A 15,638-nucleotide genomic window follows, 5' to 3' on the forward strand; every position below is an offset into this window, starting at 1 on the left:
GAGATAGTATCATGGCCTAACATAAAGAAGATGTACATCACTGGTGAAGGAACTGTCTTGGTATTCCATCACCAAACTGGATTAGACAAGCACCACAACACCTAAAGGTCATATGTCCCATGACTGTGTCATCCCACGGGGCAGGGGAAGGGAGATGACAGTGAAGGAAGGTATTTGGGTGGGGAAGGTGGGGCCCAGCAGAGACAAGGAGTCAAGGCAGTGGGGTGGGGGAGGCCAGCAGAAGTAGCCCAAGGGGTGGTGCTGCTTGTGAGGACACGTTTGTGGCAGCAGCCGGAGTGGGCAGCAGCTGTGCGCTGGCGAGGGGAGGCCAGGAAGCGCATGCCAAGAGCGCTCCTGCCAGCAGAGCCAAGGCCGGGGCCGAGCCCAAGGGCAGAGGCAGGCCCAGGGCAGGGGCCTGCAAGGGCCATGCTGAGCTCCCTGCCCCTGCAGCAGCCACCCTGGCCCTCGGCCTCCTCTCCCCTGCCCCTGCAGCTCTGGGCTCCCTTGGCACAGCCCTGGCTTTGCAGCACCAAGCCCTGCTGGGAGCCCTACCCTGCATGCTGCCACCGCTCCCTGACGCTTCTGTTGCCCTCTGCCGGGCACCGCCCAGCCCAGCCGAGGCCCTGCCCACCTCTCCCCAGCTCCCTGCCCTCTCCCCAGCAGAGCCCAGCCCAGCCCAGCAGCTCAGGCTGTGCTGGCCCCAGGGCAGTGCCCACCGCAGGCTGCTGCATGGCTCTGGGCACGGCCACCACAGCCCCAGCCCCTCGCAAGGCACCGCAGCTGCTGGCACAAAGGCGGCTCTGGGCCTCCCCAGCAGCCCCCACGCTGGGGCCAGAACCGGCTCAGGAGATGGAGGTCCGTTGTTAGAAATGGCTCAATCTTCAAAATAGAATTAAATAAAAAAAAAAAATGGGATTTATTAAAAGAATAGTTGTAAGCAAACAGCGCTGGGTGCACCGGGAGTCTCTGCTCCACCAGGACGCACACCAGTTACATCAAGTAGCTGATTTTTATGCTCCTAGACTAATACATATTCATTACGACTTCTCAAAAAAAAGATCATTATAATTAGCTTCCGGAGTCCAGTCCCTCCTACTGGAGCATGCGCATCAGTCTCCTCTGGGGGTCTCTAGGGGTCTTTCATGCTGAAGGCTCATAGTCTTCCTCTCACCTTTGTACTCACTCGGCACAATTCCAAGTTTATAGAACATTTTCTGCAGGTCTTGTCTCCCAGCCGTCCTTCAGCTTCTTTTTCCTTCCTCTTAATCTCTTGGCACCCTGGCCAGATACCAAAGATCCACATAGTATCCCATAACAGTCACTAGTTGTTATCAGTTGTTCTGAAACTCCCAGACATCAAACACAAACAGCTTTCTTATTGACGCTTCACGAGTAATTAAAATATTCTTCCCCAGCCATTCACAGTCACATCTATAGCAGTGTTAAGTTAATCTCGAAGAAGACAGGAAAAAAAAAGGCTGTAACTGTTAGAAATAGAAGTCCGGAATAACAAACGCAAACAGGTTCATAAATTTAAGGAGTATTTTCTGAAGACTTGATAAATTGACTAGAATGAGGGGGAGACTGGGACACACTGCATCTGTGGTTCAAGAATTAAATTGCCAGTGCAGGGCCCAGAGGAAGACAGGATTCAAACAGAATTGTTCTTTATGGACATGAATTGTTAAAACATTCCTCACAATTCTGTCCAGTTGCACTGGGACTGGGACTTCTCTCTCTCAGCTGTCTGTACTTTCTTCTCAGGGAAACCACCGGGTTGCTTGTTCCTCCAAATTATTACAAGTGTAGCTACCAGAAAATAAAGCAAAGAAATGCCCCCTGCTCTACAGTGCGGTTGGATGCTTTCTTTGAAGCAACATTTCAAAGCTTGTGGTCTGACCAGTGCACTGAACTTGAGTTCCCCTTTCTCCTGCTTCCCTCCTGCTGCACAGCAGGAAGGACTCCTCTGGAGCCCACAGAAGCCCCTGCTCCCAATGTCACTCCCAGCCAGCAAAAGCAGCAGCTCAAGCAAGAGAGATGCAGAAAGGTTTTCCTGCAAAGACAGAGGCTCAGGCTGGGAGTGTTCTAAGACTTGCAATGTGTTTTCCTGAAAGAAGTCTGTACTAACGTTGCTCTGCCTTCTCCTCTTTAACAGGCAACTGTGTCTAATGTCATTAAATGACAAACGTAAGTTCTCTGAGTGAGTTCCTCCTGCTGGCATTCGCAGACATGTGTGAGCTGCAGCTCCTGCACTTCGAGATCTTCTTGGGCATCTACCTGGCTGCCCTCCTGGGCAACGGCCTCATCCTCACTGCTGTAGCCTGCGACCACCGCCTCCACACCCCCATGTACTTCTTCCTCCTCAACCTCGCCTTCCTCGACCTGGGCTGCATCTCCAGCACTCTGCCCAAAGCCATGGCCAATTCCCTCTGGGACACAAAGACCATCTCCTATCAAGGCTGTTCTGCTCAGGTCTTCTTTTTAGTCTTCCTTATTGGTTCAGAGTTTTTTCTTCTCACTGTCATGGCCTATGATCGCTACGTTGCCATCTGCAAACCCCTGCACTACGGAAGCCTCATGGGCAGCAGAGCATGTGCCCAGATGGCAGCAGCTGCCTGTGGCACTGCATTTTTCAATTCTGTCCTGCACACAGCCAACACATTTTCCCTGCCCCTCTGCCAAGGCAATTCCCTCAACCAGTTCTTCTGTGAAATCCCCCAGATCCTCAAGCTCTCCTGCTCAGATGCCTACCTCAGGGAAGCTGGGGTTCTTCTGATTAGTGCCTGTTTGGGTCTTGGTTCCTTTATTTTCATTATGGTGTCCTATATGCAGATCTTCAGGGTGGTGCTGAGGATGCCCTCTGAGCAGGGCCAACACAAAGCTTTTTCCACGTGCCTCCCTCACCTGGCTGTGGTCTCCCTGTTTATCAGCACAGCCATGTTTGCCTACCTGAAGCCCCCCTCCATTTCTTCCCAATCCTTGGACCTGGTGGTTGCAGTTTTATATGTGGTAGTGCCTCCAGCAATGAACCCCCTCATCTACAGCATAAGAAGCAAGGAGATCAAGCATGTACTCTGGAAAGTTATGCATAGATATGGTCCAGATGCAATACATTTACAATCTGCTTCTACAGATAACTCATAATGTCACTTATTACAGGAACAGCCAATATTCTCTCTCCTTTCCTTCCTTCCTTCCTTCCTTCCTTCCTTCCTTCCTTCCTTCCTTCCTTCCTTCCTTCCTTCCTTCCTTCCTTCTTCTTTCTTTCTTTCTTTCTTTCTTTCTTTCTTTCTTTCTTTCTTTCTTTCTTTCTTTCTTTCTTTCTTTCTTTCCTCTTTTACTTTCTTCTCATGAGTGTGTGTTCTTGCATTTTTAGTACAGGTTTGCTTGTGTTTTTCTTTTAGTTTGACTACTGTTACCCAATAAATGGTATTATTCACTCTTATTTAAGTGTGTACAGGTCCAGTACAGCTCAGAGACTGTAAATGAGAAGCCCATCTCTCTGTGAATTTAAACTTAAGGAAGGAGCCTGCAGTGCCTTCTTCGTCTGACGTCCTTCCTTTGAGACCTGGTCTGGCTCTGCAGGGGCAGTGCCCGTGTGCAGTGGTGCAGAGGAAAAGAGTCCCACCCCAGCAGCACGGCCAGGGAGCACCAGCACTTGGGGCATGCAGAGCTGCTCTCTTGCCACTGCCACCCTCTCCTGCTGAGCCCTCCTGGTGGTGAACTAAGAAATAGATACTAAAGTTTTGACTGTAGAACTATAACATATCTAGAGAAGTCACCTAATGCTGATTTTGCAAGTATTAGCTAACACAGTTGCATATTGTAAATCAACCACAAGGACAGGGAGTATGAGTATGGGACATCGCTAAAAGATAAGGGAAGAAAAGACTTTGTACACATAGATAATAGAACCAGCAAGAACTGGCTTGGACTGCTGAAGTCTGCAAATGAGAGGAAGTGTCAAAAGTTTAGCAGTGGAGAAGACTTCTGGCCCTCATCAAAAGACCACCAGAGTACAATGGACAACCACCCGAGGACTCTAATGCACACGTGAATAGGGGCGGGAACCTCAGTTAATGATTCTTCGGATACCTAATGAATATGCAAGAGACTTACAGGGGAAGTGAAATGAATACGTATCTATCCCATCATTATAAGCACCCTGGTAGTAACCCTTAGTGTGCAAGTTAGGAGGAGAAATACCCTTTGCACCCAGAGCTGCAAGAAACATAGCTCCTTTAAAACACTCCTTGAGTTGTAAAATTTGTTTCCATGTACCAGTCTGATGGCCGATGCCTGCCTGGAGAGGAATCCGGAGCTTCCAGGAGATGTTGGGGGATCTCCATGAAGAATACGCAACGCTGAGTTGGCAGTGATTAGAACCATGAGTGACCATCCAAGGAAGAGTCTGGCAAAGGAAAAGAGGAATCTGAGGAGTCCATGAGCTAAGGAGGGCTCTGCAATGCCAGGACAGCTGCTGAAGAGTCATCATGCAAAGGCCCATGAGACTACAGAGTAATTGAGGAGACCGTCTTTGGAGTCTCGCGGGTCAGGCCTTCTGCAGCTGTCTCTGTGTTCTTTGAGATACCCCTGGTCTTGCCAAGCACTGCCCTGTGCTGCTGAGCCATCAGGGCAGATGGAAAGGGGCTCAGCAGCAGAGATCCCCATGGAGTTGAGTCTGCTGCCCACCCTGAGCAGCACAGACAGGGAGAGTACTGGGGGAGTGCCCAGGGCACCACAGCCCCTGGCTCTGCAGAGCAGCACCGCCAGCTCAGGACCCTCCATTTCCTGAGCTGTGGCTAGCCCCTGTGTGGGGGCTGATGGGGAGGCCCAGAGACACCTTTGTCCCAGCAGCTGCAGTGCCTTTGAGGGGCTGGGGCTGTGGTGACCATGCCCAGAGCCCTGCAGCAGCCTGCGGTGGGCACTGCCCTGGGGCCAGCACAGCCTGAGCTGCTGTGCTGGGGAGAGGGCAGGGAGCTGGGGAGAGGTGGGCAGGGGCTGGGCTGGGCTGGGCAGTGCCCGGCAAAGGGCAACAGCAGCGTCAGGGAGCGGTGGCAGCATGCAGGGTAGGGCTCCCAGCAGGGCTTGGTGCTGCAGAGCCAGGACTGCATGAAGGAGCCCAGAGCTGCAGGGGCAGGGGAGAGGAGGCCGTTCTGGGCCCTTGCTGGCCTGGGCAGAGCAGGAAAGGCGCCCAGGGCATTCATTTCCTCACCATGGCCTGCCAGGACCTGCAAGGCAGTCATGGAGTGTCTAGAGGCAGGATCTGCACTGTGGCCACAAGCCCTGCGTGCCCTCTTCCTGCCATGCTCCATGCGGTGGCTGCAGCAGAGGGGACCCCCAGACAGCCCCTGCCTGGGGCTGTGCCACCTGCCTCACCCCAGCCCTCTCCAGCGCCTTCCTTGATGCTCTCTGATGCATACCAGGACCTCCCTGTGCCTGCCGGCCAGCACATCTACTGGGGGCCAGTGCGGCTGCTGCAGGGGCAGGGAGCTCAGCATGGCCCTTGCAGCCCCCTGCCCTGGGCCTGCCTCTCCCCTTGGCCTCGGCCCCAACCTTGTCTCTGCTGGCAGGAGCGCTCTTGGCATGTGCTTCCTGGCCTCCCCTCGCCAGCGCACAGCTGCTGCCCACTCATGCTTCTGGTACAAACGTGTCCTCACCAGCAGCACCACCCCTTGCGATGCTTCTCCTGGTGTTTCTGAACAATCGAGTTTACTGGACTGTGTATGTTTAATGGCCTGGTACATCAGACCCACAAATGTGTCAGGCTCTACTGGATACTGGTGCACAGTGTACCCTAATGCCATCAAGACTTTAAGAGGTAGAACCCACCTGTATTTCTGGAGTGACAGGAGGATCCCAGCAGTTAACTGTCTGGAGGCTGAAGGGAGTCTAACTGGGAAGGAATGGCAAAAGCACCCCATTGGGACCAGTCCAGAGGCTATGTGCATCCTTGGCATAGACCGATTCAGAAGAGAGTATTTCAAAGTTCCAAGAGGGCACTACTGGTGGGGCTTTGGCAGAGCTACCTTGGGGATTGGGGACATTAAAAAATTGTCTACCTTACATGGTCTTCCACAGAATCCTTCTGTTGGGGGTTTGCTGAGGGCTGAAGAACAGCAGGTGCCAATGGCTACCATGGTGGCACACCTGAGGCAGCATCATGCTAACCGGGACTCCCTGATTGCCGTCCATGAGCTGGTTCATTGACTGGAGAGCCAAGGTGTAGCTGTAGAACTTGGTAGAGTGGTTTAGTGATGGACTTGTCAGTACTAAGGTAAAGTTGCATGACCTCGTTTACACGTCCTTGAGTAGTGTAAGGCACAATGCAATTATTTTTGCCTTCTGCATCTATAGCACAGGAAATAGGACTCTGCCCTACTCTATTGACTGGGCACATCTTTTCACATTACTCAGTTTAGGTTTCTGTGGCTTGAAGGAGATTTCCCAAAAGAGGCCAAGCTCATGGGTACAGCTACAGCCACTTCAAGATATATTTTCTTTATCATTCTTCCTGAGTTTTCCACAGACGACCCAAAAGACACCATGGATGTCCAGGTGTCTACTAAGATTTAAGCTGAATTTCTCAGATTCCAACGGTTATTTCAATTTTATTATTCTATTCTATTCTATTCTATTCTATTCTGTTCTGTTCTGTTCTGTTCTGTTCTATTCTATTATTTTATTTTATTTTGTTCCCAAAGAACACCTGACTTGTCTTAGAAAGGGTTTCATGTGCTGGGCTGGGCTGCAGTTACAGGGTCAAAGACCACTGCTGGCAGTGGAGCTGTCAGACCTCCAGGCTCTGCTTTTCCTCCTGATGGAGGTCTCCAAAGAAGTCACCCTGGATGAACAGCAATAGGAGAATGACGCTCAAAACTGAAATGCAGCAAAATTCAGACTTTGAAACAAGAAGTTTTTGATTAGGTGCTTTTTGAAATCTTCTTCCTTAACTACATCATGCAAGCTCTGCAATTAGCTGAACAAATCTTGAAGTCTTTAAGAAAACTGTGGTAGAGATGTTAGGAGTTTGTTCATTTTAATGAGGTCCATGGTGTATTTTGGTGCTGAGTCTATGAAGCTCAGGTACTGAGAGGAGAGTGATGTAACCGCTTCAGCAAGTCAAGTCAGGAGGCACAAAAGTTGAAGTGACTTGGAGTATTAATGGGCCCCACTGAGGGCTGTTACTAACAAAGCCTCCCCAGGGCCTTGTTAGGGCAGATAATTGGAGGCCATGGTTACAGACAGGCAAAGCACTGTGCTGAGAAAAGTCTTGGTTTCTTTTAGTGAAGCAGAAGATTCAAGGCCTGCCACCAGCTACTGGAGGGGAGACCTTGTACCCCATGTCTGGCTCAGGGTTCTTTCTGGAGATCTGTGGGATGTTCTGGGCAGTGTGATGCCATGAGAAGAACACCGGAATGACACCTCCCAGCATCTGCAAGGGTTGCAAGGAAGGAAGGAGGCCCCACTGCAATGACTACATCTCATCACCTCATAAGGGGACAAAAACTTCAGGGCTGTTGGGGCTTTCCAATCTCGCCAGCACCCTCTGCCTTCTCCTGTGCAAGCTTTCCTATGCTGTCCCACACTTTGCCCTATTTTCTTGAAGTTTGCAGACACCCATGTCTGTTCACCACCTTGCTCTCATCCCAGCATTTCTTCCTCATCGAGGCTAGTGCCAACCTTCCACATTGCATTTTGTGGCAGCTTATTCTCTCCTGCTCTTTCCTACTATCAAAGGAAGCTCCATGAGGGTGGAAACCACTCCTGAAGTAGGCATCCCAACCCAGCAGGCTCCTTGCAGCCTCTCAGCCAACCAGACACAAGTCACCTCAGCAGCAGCTTCCAAGCCAGGGGCCTGCTGCTGGCCTTGCAGCTTCTTGGCTAGACACAGCCAAGCCTTGTGCCTCCTGCTGTGCAGTCATGGACTCAAGCAGAAGGGACAGGACAATCTGTCTGCTGGCCTTCTTTGTGTCTGGGTCCTCCTGGCTCTGGAGGCAGAGGGGATCCCCCAGTCAGCATGCCAAGCAGGTGCCTTCTGCTGGCCTAGCAGGGCCACTGCCAGATGTCAGCCCAAAAGTGCAGATCCCAGGGAGAAGGCAAGTGTGACCTGCCACCTCCAGACACAAGTGACCTCCCAGTCCCTTTCTGTGACACGTTCCTGCTGCTGCCCTATCAAGTGCAGAGGCAGAAGTGACCTCCCAGTCTCTGCCACAGTCACATTCCTCCTGCTGGGGCAAGAGATCCTGAGGTAGAGCTGACCTCTCTCTACTCTCCTAGGGACTAGATTTGACCTTTCTGGGTTATAGATTAAACAAAGTTTTAGATGAAGCATTTGGTGTTCTGCTTGTGGTGTCAGGTCTCTGGTTAGGGTATGGGCACACATCATGCTTAAGGGTTTTGTTTACATCTGTCAAGAAGTCTAAGATGAAATAGAGCCATTTAATGTTAGTGTTAGGGGCAGTGATTTGGGTGAGCAAGAGAGTAAATGTAAGGGAAAGGGGCTATGTGCTGAATTTTTCTTCAGGTGATACTTTGATTTCTGCATTACACTAGTGGAGTCCTGTCAGGGTGTTTGTGTAATGTTTAGGTTGAGGGATTATTGTTACTGTTGAAAACAGTTTATAGGCCCTACAAGACTGTTTGAAGTCAGTGTCACAGCAGCCTCAACATTACATGAACCCTCGTACCTCTACAAAGGTAAGCTTCTGAGCTCCTCCTCCCTTCTCTTCCCTCCCCCAAATCTCACATCTCTCCTGGCTAGGTTACTCCTGACCTCCCCATATCAGTCATCTAAGTGGAATCAGCTTTCTGATGGCTTTCATTATATCAAAGTACCTGTCTCACCTCTGCTGGCTACTCTATTCCGTAGTATTAGACTGCGCTATACTCTACACTCTGTTAGTCATTCTAGTCTGTTTCTATGAAAGCCTCGCATGGGAACTGTTAGAGCAGATAACTAGAGGCCATGATTACAGACAGGCAAAGGCACTGTGCTGAGAAAAGTCTTGGTTTGTTTTGCTGAAGCAGAAGGCCAAGGCCTGACCCCAGCCACTGGGAGGGGAGATCCTGCACCCCCAGCACCTCCATGTCTCACTCAGGGCTCTTCCTGGAGTCTGTGGGGTAGGGGACGATGCCCCTAATATCAAGTGAAGGACAGCATTATGACACCATCCTGCGTTTTCACATGGTTCAAAGGAGAATACATTGTCCCAATGCCACGAGTATGTGAAATATGTTCATCTGATTCGTGTCAATATGGAACAATGCTAGGGCTTCATGGTATGATGAATGTGACCTTCTGTCTTACATACCCTTGGATAACCACACGTCTCAGTGAAACAGAGTGGTTAATGTACATATTTCTTGTATCTTGCAAAAGAATTGTCTAGCAGTTCGTGTCAATAGAGCGTTTGAAGGGTAAACCTTGAGACTCGGGTCTAGGGGATAAGAGAACAAAGGAGTTTCCAAAAACTGCTGACTTTTGCATGAGACAAGTCTCTGATATCTGGGATAAGAGAACAAAGGGGTTTCAAAATAACTGCTAACTACTGCATGTGGCGCTGCACGGGTCTCTGAGATCCAGCTAAGATATGACCAAATAAGAAGAAGGGGGGAAGATGAAGAACAATTGAAGGACAAAGACTGGAAGGAAGACTATGAGCCTTCAGTACGAGTGACCCCCCAGAGGGACCACCGGAGACTGATACGCATGCGTCCGTGGGATGGTTCGGATGCCGGGAAACTAATTATAATAACCTTGCCTTTTCCAAAAAGTGGTGTAGAATATGTATTAGCCTAGGAGCATAAAAAACAGCCACCTGATGTAATAGGTGTGTGTCTTGGTGGAGCGGAGACTCCTGGCGCACCCAGTGCTGTTTGCTTGCCTCTATTCCTTTAAGAAATTGCAAATTTTAATTGCAATCCTATCTGGGACTCAGTCATTTATTGCAGGTATAACACGTCTCCTCATAAGCCATGGCCAAGGGGACAAAGGAATCAGTGCTGCTGCAGCCTTCCATTCTTGTCAAAGCCCTCTGCCTTCTCCTCTGCAGACTTTCCTATGCTGTCCCACACCTCTCTGAAGGCTGCAGACAGGCACTTCTCTTCCCCACCTTGCTCTCACTCCGATATTCCCATGATTTCAGCGATGCCTCTCCTCTCTCGCCAGCTGTTCCTTCAAACACAAGGGCATGGGCTGATCCAAACTCCCTCTGGGTGTCCTCTGGACCCACAGCACCGGTTCCAGTGCCTCACTTCCAAATCAAGAATTTCATCTGACTATCCACTCTAAATCTACCCTCTTTAAGTTTAAAACCATTCCCCTTGTCCTATCACTGCACACCCTGAGAAAAAGTCTCTCCCCAGCTTTTCTGTTGGCCCACTTTAAGTACTGGATGGATGCTCTAAGGTCTCCTCAGAGCCTTCTCCAGGCTGAACAACACCAACTCCCTCTGCCTGTTTTAATAGGAGAGGTGCTCCAGCCCCTTGATCATCCTTGATTGGACTCACCCTAATAGCTTCAAGTCATTCTTGTATTGGGAGCCCCAGAGCTGAACGCAGTACTCCAGGTGGTGTCTCATGAGAGCAGGTGGGGGTCTCATGAGGTTCCCACAAGCAACCTCTCAAGCCTGTCCAGTTCCTTACCTCCAAGAAGGAACATGACAACCTATAGCCAGGTCTTCTTCCTGTAAGGGTCCTACTGGATATGTAGGCAGAGGGGATCTCACAGTCGGCATGAAAACAGAGTGTCTGCTTGTACTGGGTCTGACAGGGATGGAGTTAACTTGCCCTGCAGCAGCCCACATAGTGTTGTGCTCTGCGCAAGGTGAAGTTGCTCAAGGACTCCTCCTAGCTTGGCATCAGCCACAAATGAGCTGAAAATGTGCTCCATGTCATCATAAAGGGAGATAACAAAGAGGGTCAATGGTGTAGACCCAAGTGCCCATCACTGAGGGATGCTGCTGGTATCTGGCTGGCAGGAGGACTTTGTACCATTAATGTCCAGCGACCCTCCCCCTCACATCATTATCCCTTTCTTCAGTCCAAATATCACCAGTCTGGCTAAAGGGAGACTCCAGAAGACCATGGAAAATGCCTTGATAAAGTCCAGGTTCACCACATGTCCTTCTTTCCCCTTCCCTACTGCTTCAGCAATCCCTTTGTTTTCCTCCACGTACCTGAAGATGGTTGTGGCAGGACTTTCCCCATCTTTCCCCATCATGTCACCAGGAGCAGAAGTGACAGTTGTAATTCTCCTTTTTTTTTTTTTTTTTTTTTTTTTTTTGTTGTCATTCCTTAAGATGCTTTTGATGCCTGCCTTTTCCAAGTCCCAGAAATCTATGATCCAAATCTCTGACAGCCCAGTCCAGAAAGTCATGGTAGTGTGACATAGAGGAGAGGAGCATCTGCATTGAATCTGTGCAAGAGGCATGACAGAAATCTCACAGGGACAACAGGAGTTGTTTCTGGAGTCACACAGGGCAGCGTCAGGGCTCCGTGAGGTGCCTTTGTCTGAGCTGTCCTCCCATGCTCCTCATACACATGGGGCTGTTGAGAGACACAGGTCCCTGCCTTGCACATCCACAGGCAGTGCACGGCAGTGCCTGCAGTGTCCCTCTGGCTCCTGCAACCACTGCCAGAGGCTGGGAGGCACCTCAGCCCTGCGGTGCCTCGCCCTGCTCTGCCCTCCTCTGAGATACCCCAGGACATGAGGAATGGGCACAGAGACATTGAAGGAAGCACATCCCAGAGCTGCCTTCAGGTGGCTTCCCAGGGGACGTTAGCTGGCCTCATGACACTATCTGCCCTGCTGGCCTTCATGAGACTTCTAGGAATAGCTGATGGCCTTTGTGCTGGCATATGTTCATCTCTCTACATGGGTATGATGGGCCTGCTGGCAGCAGTAGCAAAGGGTTTCCCTTCCCATATCTCCCCTGCACACACAGGGGGCCCTGATCTTCTTGGATATCCCATGTCCCAGGGAACAATTCCCAGGTGAGCACATTGGTGCTGGCCTGGACAGCCACTGTGGAACCCCTTCCCCATGCAATCCCCATTACACACATCCCTGACCTGGTGCTGCTGCTCTGAAGAGTATTAAAAAAGTCCAAAAACCAACAAACTAAACCTTGTGCCAGAAATGCATTACATTATCAGCCATATGTGGAAGACGAAGGGCAATTTCCTGATTTTGAAAGACATCAATGCATCAGTTTCCTCAAAGCATCCTTCAGCTCCTGGTTCCTCATGCTGTAGATTAAGGGGTTCAATGCTGGAGGTGCCAATGAGTACAGACCTGAAACCACTAGGTCAATGGATGCGGAGGAGATCAAGGGGGGCTTAAGATGGGCAAATATGACAGTGCTGACAAACAGAGAGACCACAGCCAGGTGAGGGAGGCATGTGGAAAAGGCTTTATGCCATCCCTGGTCAGAGGGCATCCTGAGTACCACCCTGAAGATATGCACATAGGACACCACAATGAAAACAAAGCATACTGTGGTTAAACAGGCACTAAAGATGAGAAGCCGACCTTCCCTGAGGTAGGCATCTGAGCAGGAGAGCTTGAGGATCTGTGGGATTTCACAGAAGTACTGGTCCACAGCATTGCCTCGACAGAGGGGCAGGGAAAATGTGTTGGCTGTGTGCAGGACAGCATACAGAAAGCCACTGGCCCAGGCAGCTGCTGCCATCTGGGCACAAGCTCTGCTGCCCAGGAGGCTCCCGTAGTGCAGGGGCTTGCAGACGGCAACGTAGCGGTCGTAGGCCATGGTGATGAGAATTGAATACTCTGAACTGAAGAAGAAGACTAAAAAGAACACCTGTGCAACGCAGCCTTGATAGGAGATGGCCCTGGTGTCCAAGAGGGCTTTGGCCATGGCTTTGGGCAGAGTGGTGGAGATGCAGTCCAGGTCGAGGAGGGCGAGGTTGAGGAGGAAGAAGTACATGGGCGTGTGGAGGCGGTGGTGGCAGGCTATGGCGCTGAGGATGAGGCCGTTGCCCAAGAGGGCAGCCAGGTAGATGCCCAGGAAGAGCGCGAAGTGCAGGAGCTGCAGCTCGCGTGTGTCTGCGAATGGCAGCAGGAGGAACTCACTCACTGAGCTGCTGTTGGGCATTTGCTGGTTCTGCGCATGGGATCCTGCCCAAGGAACAGAAATACAGTGATAATACACCAGAGTTATCTGAGAAAAAACAATTCCATTTCTCATATATCTCCCCAACGCGCTTGCCCAATTACACGCAGACATTTGGCAGATCCCTTTCCTGTGTCTGTATTGATGCTGCCTGAGGCTTTCCCTTGTAGGAGGACATTCTGCTGTGGGTAATTCAGGAGTGAGTTTTGTCCTATAGCAATAGGAAAGAACATAGGTGGATTTATAATTGTGTTTTTTGTTCTAGTTTACCCACCACTCCTGAGGAGAGTCTCTAAAGCAGAAATCCTGTGCAATTCTCCTGCATTCCAAGTAAAATCCTGTGGATCTTCTCCCTGGTTTGTGCTGACCTGTTCTGGCATCTCTTTGAGCTGCAGGACAACTGCATTCATAGGTTCACCTGAGAAGAACCTGAACACTTCTGAGAGCAGAAGAATCCAGGCTCAAAGTGCCCATCTCCACACCCCTCACCCTGTCCCTGTACTCCCCTTCCCCCAAGCACACCGAGGGCTCACTCTGTGGGCATGTGAAACCCCCATCCCCAGCCAGCCTGGGAACAAGAACTGCAGCAGCACGGCCAGGTGGAGAAGCCAGGAGGAATGCCAGCGTGCAGCTGCCAGGGGAGGCAAGGCCAGGGAGGGACAGACGGACACTCAGCAGACCCTCCTGTGCTGCAGCTCTGCCTGCAGAGGAGGCAGCTCCTGCTGGGGACACCGGGGGCTTGAGGGCAGAGGCCGTGCTGGTGGGAGAGGAGAGCAGGGGGTGTCCCAGGGAAGGCTCCTGTCCTGCAGGGGATGGCAGGGAGTTGCCTGAGCCCTCCCTCGCATGGCATTTCTAGCAGCAGCTCCCTCTCACCACCTGCCTATGTCCCTGCAAGGAGCCGGATCTATGTCAGCTCAGTTAAAACCTGAGATCACAGACATGATGTTGGTGCAGTCTGTAAGGCGAGGTGGCTGACGGGTCTTTATGAAGTTCATTGCTGACATACTGATTTCTCAGTTCAATGCTCTAGTAGACTCATTCTCCTGTACAATCCTGAGAACACATTACCATGAAACCTGCAAAACCTTTGCAGTAGAAGTCTTAAACCACAGAGTCCAAAAAAGCCTTCCTCTTCAGATAAAAAAGCCGTGGTCTTTCTCTTGAAATGCTGCCTCATAAATGACATTCTCTACAGCATCTGCTACTCCTCACTGGAGAAAAACAGTGAACCATCCTGACAGATGCTATCAGCCATCGGATGTGCCAGCTGTAAAAGACATTTTTGGCAAGCCCTCTTGCATTGCCCTGCTGCCAGAGACTCACAGTGTCAAGAGCATGCAGATGTGTCTTGCCACATGCTGCCCTCCGTTGTTGCACTCCTCACTGCCTCCAAGCCCTCTCTCCTTCTCTCCTCTCCTCGGCCAGCTGCTGTCAGAGACTCCAGCCCCGCTGCGCTGTGCAGAGGAGCTGCTCCTAGGCAGAGCTGTCTCTCTGCAGTGCTTCCCGCTTGCCAGGAGCTCCCCTTGGGCCCAGGAGCCCAGCCCAGCTCAGCAGCACAGCGTGTATGGTTTTCCCTATGGGCCTGCATAGGGAAGACCATGGCATCACTTGCTCTGTGCCATTCGGCTTCCTCGAGGTGTCCCCAAGGCCTCAGGGCTGACAGCTCCCAAAGGCAGCAGGGTCTCTCCTGGGGTGTGGTGTTTTAGGCAGAATGAAGTTATTACTGACTGCTCCTGTCTGAACAGGGGAGAGACTGATTTTAGAAATGTGATTTTTTCTATTAATGTTTGGTTGTCAAAATTGTTGTGCTTTAACCTGTTGGGCACCTAAGCAACACCACGATGTTAGCTCACACCCACCACTCAAAAGCTTATTTGTTGAAATATAGACAATTTAGAAGGGCAGAAAATGAAATATAAGAATAACAGACACAATAGCAATAAATAATAACACATTTTATGATGATGATGATGACATGTATAAAGCAAATGATGCACAATACAATTGCTCATCACCCACAGACCAACTCCCAGCCTGTCTCGATGCAGCAGTCCCCCTGATCCTGGCCTACCTGGACTAGGATTTTGTGCGCAGGTCCCTTGACCTTTCTTTGGTTAGGGCAATACCAGCTTTCAGAAGGATATGGAACATTTGCTTCCCTTTCTCAAAAAGCTCCACCACCCCACGACAGATGCTGGCCAGCTTCCTGGCTGGGGACAGCACCCCCTTTGCTCACAGAGGTGGGAGCACTCTCAGCTGCACCTTCTGCATGAACAGAGTGCTTCCTGCTGGGACCGTGTCCTACAGACAGCCCTGGGCTTTATGCCATCCCTATTCTCTGCAAGACTCGAGAAGTGGAAGGTCTGACTCCAGAAGGCAGCTGCACCTGAACCAGGAGAATTTCTCTCATGTACAGGAATTATTTCTCCTCCTTCATGCTACAGTTCTGTGGCCCCAGTGTCATTCACACCTGCTATGATTTTGCCCCATTGCTGGAGCTGT

At 50.8% G+C, this 15,638-nt stretch overlaps 2 protein-coding genes across 2 annotated transcripts in view; both read right to left on the reverse strand.

The window, feature by feature from the left end:
* Positions 1–15,638, reverse strand: part of LOC137846905 (uncharacterized) — a 426,139-nt gene that overhangs the window by 115,369 nt on the left and 295,132 nt on the right. The window lies entirely within an intron of this gene.
* LOC137847525 (olfactory receptor 14C36-like) lies at positions 12,204–13,118 on the reverse strand. Its single transcript, XM_068665805.1, has one exon. It carries the CDS (start codon positions 13,116–13,118, stop codon positions 12,204–12,206), a length of 915 nt encoding a protein of 304 aa, XP_068521906.1.

Source organism: Anas acuta, chromosome W (assembly GCF_963932015.1).
Source record: "Anas acuta chromosome W, bAnaAcu1.1, whole genome shotgun sequence".
Taxonomy (NCBI): Eukaryota; Metazoa; Chordata; class Aves; order Anseriformes; family Anatidae; genus Anas; species Anas acuta.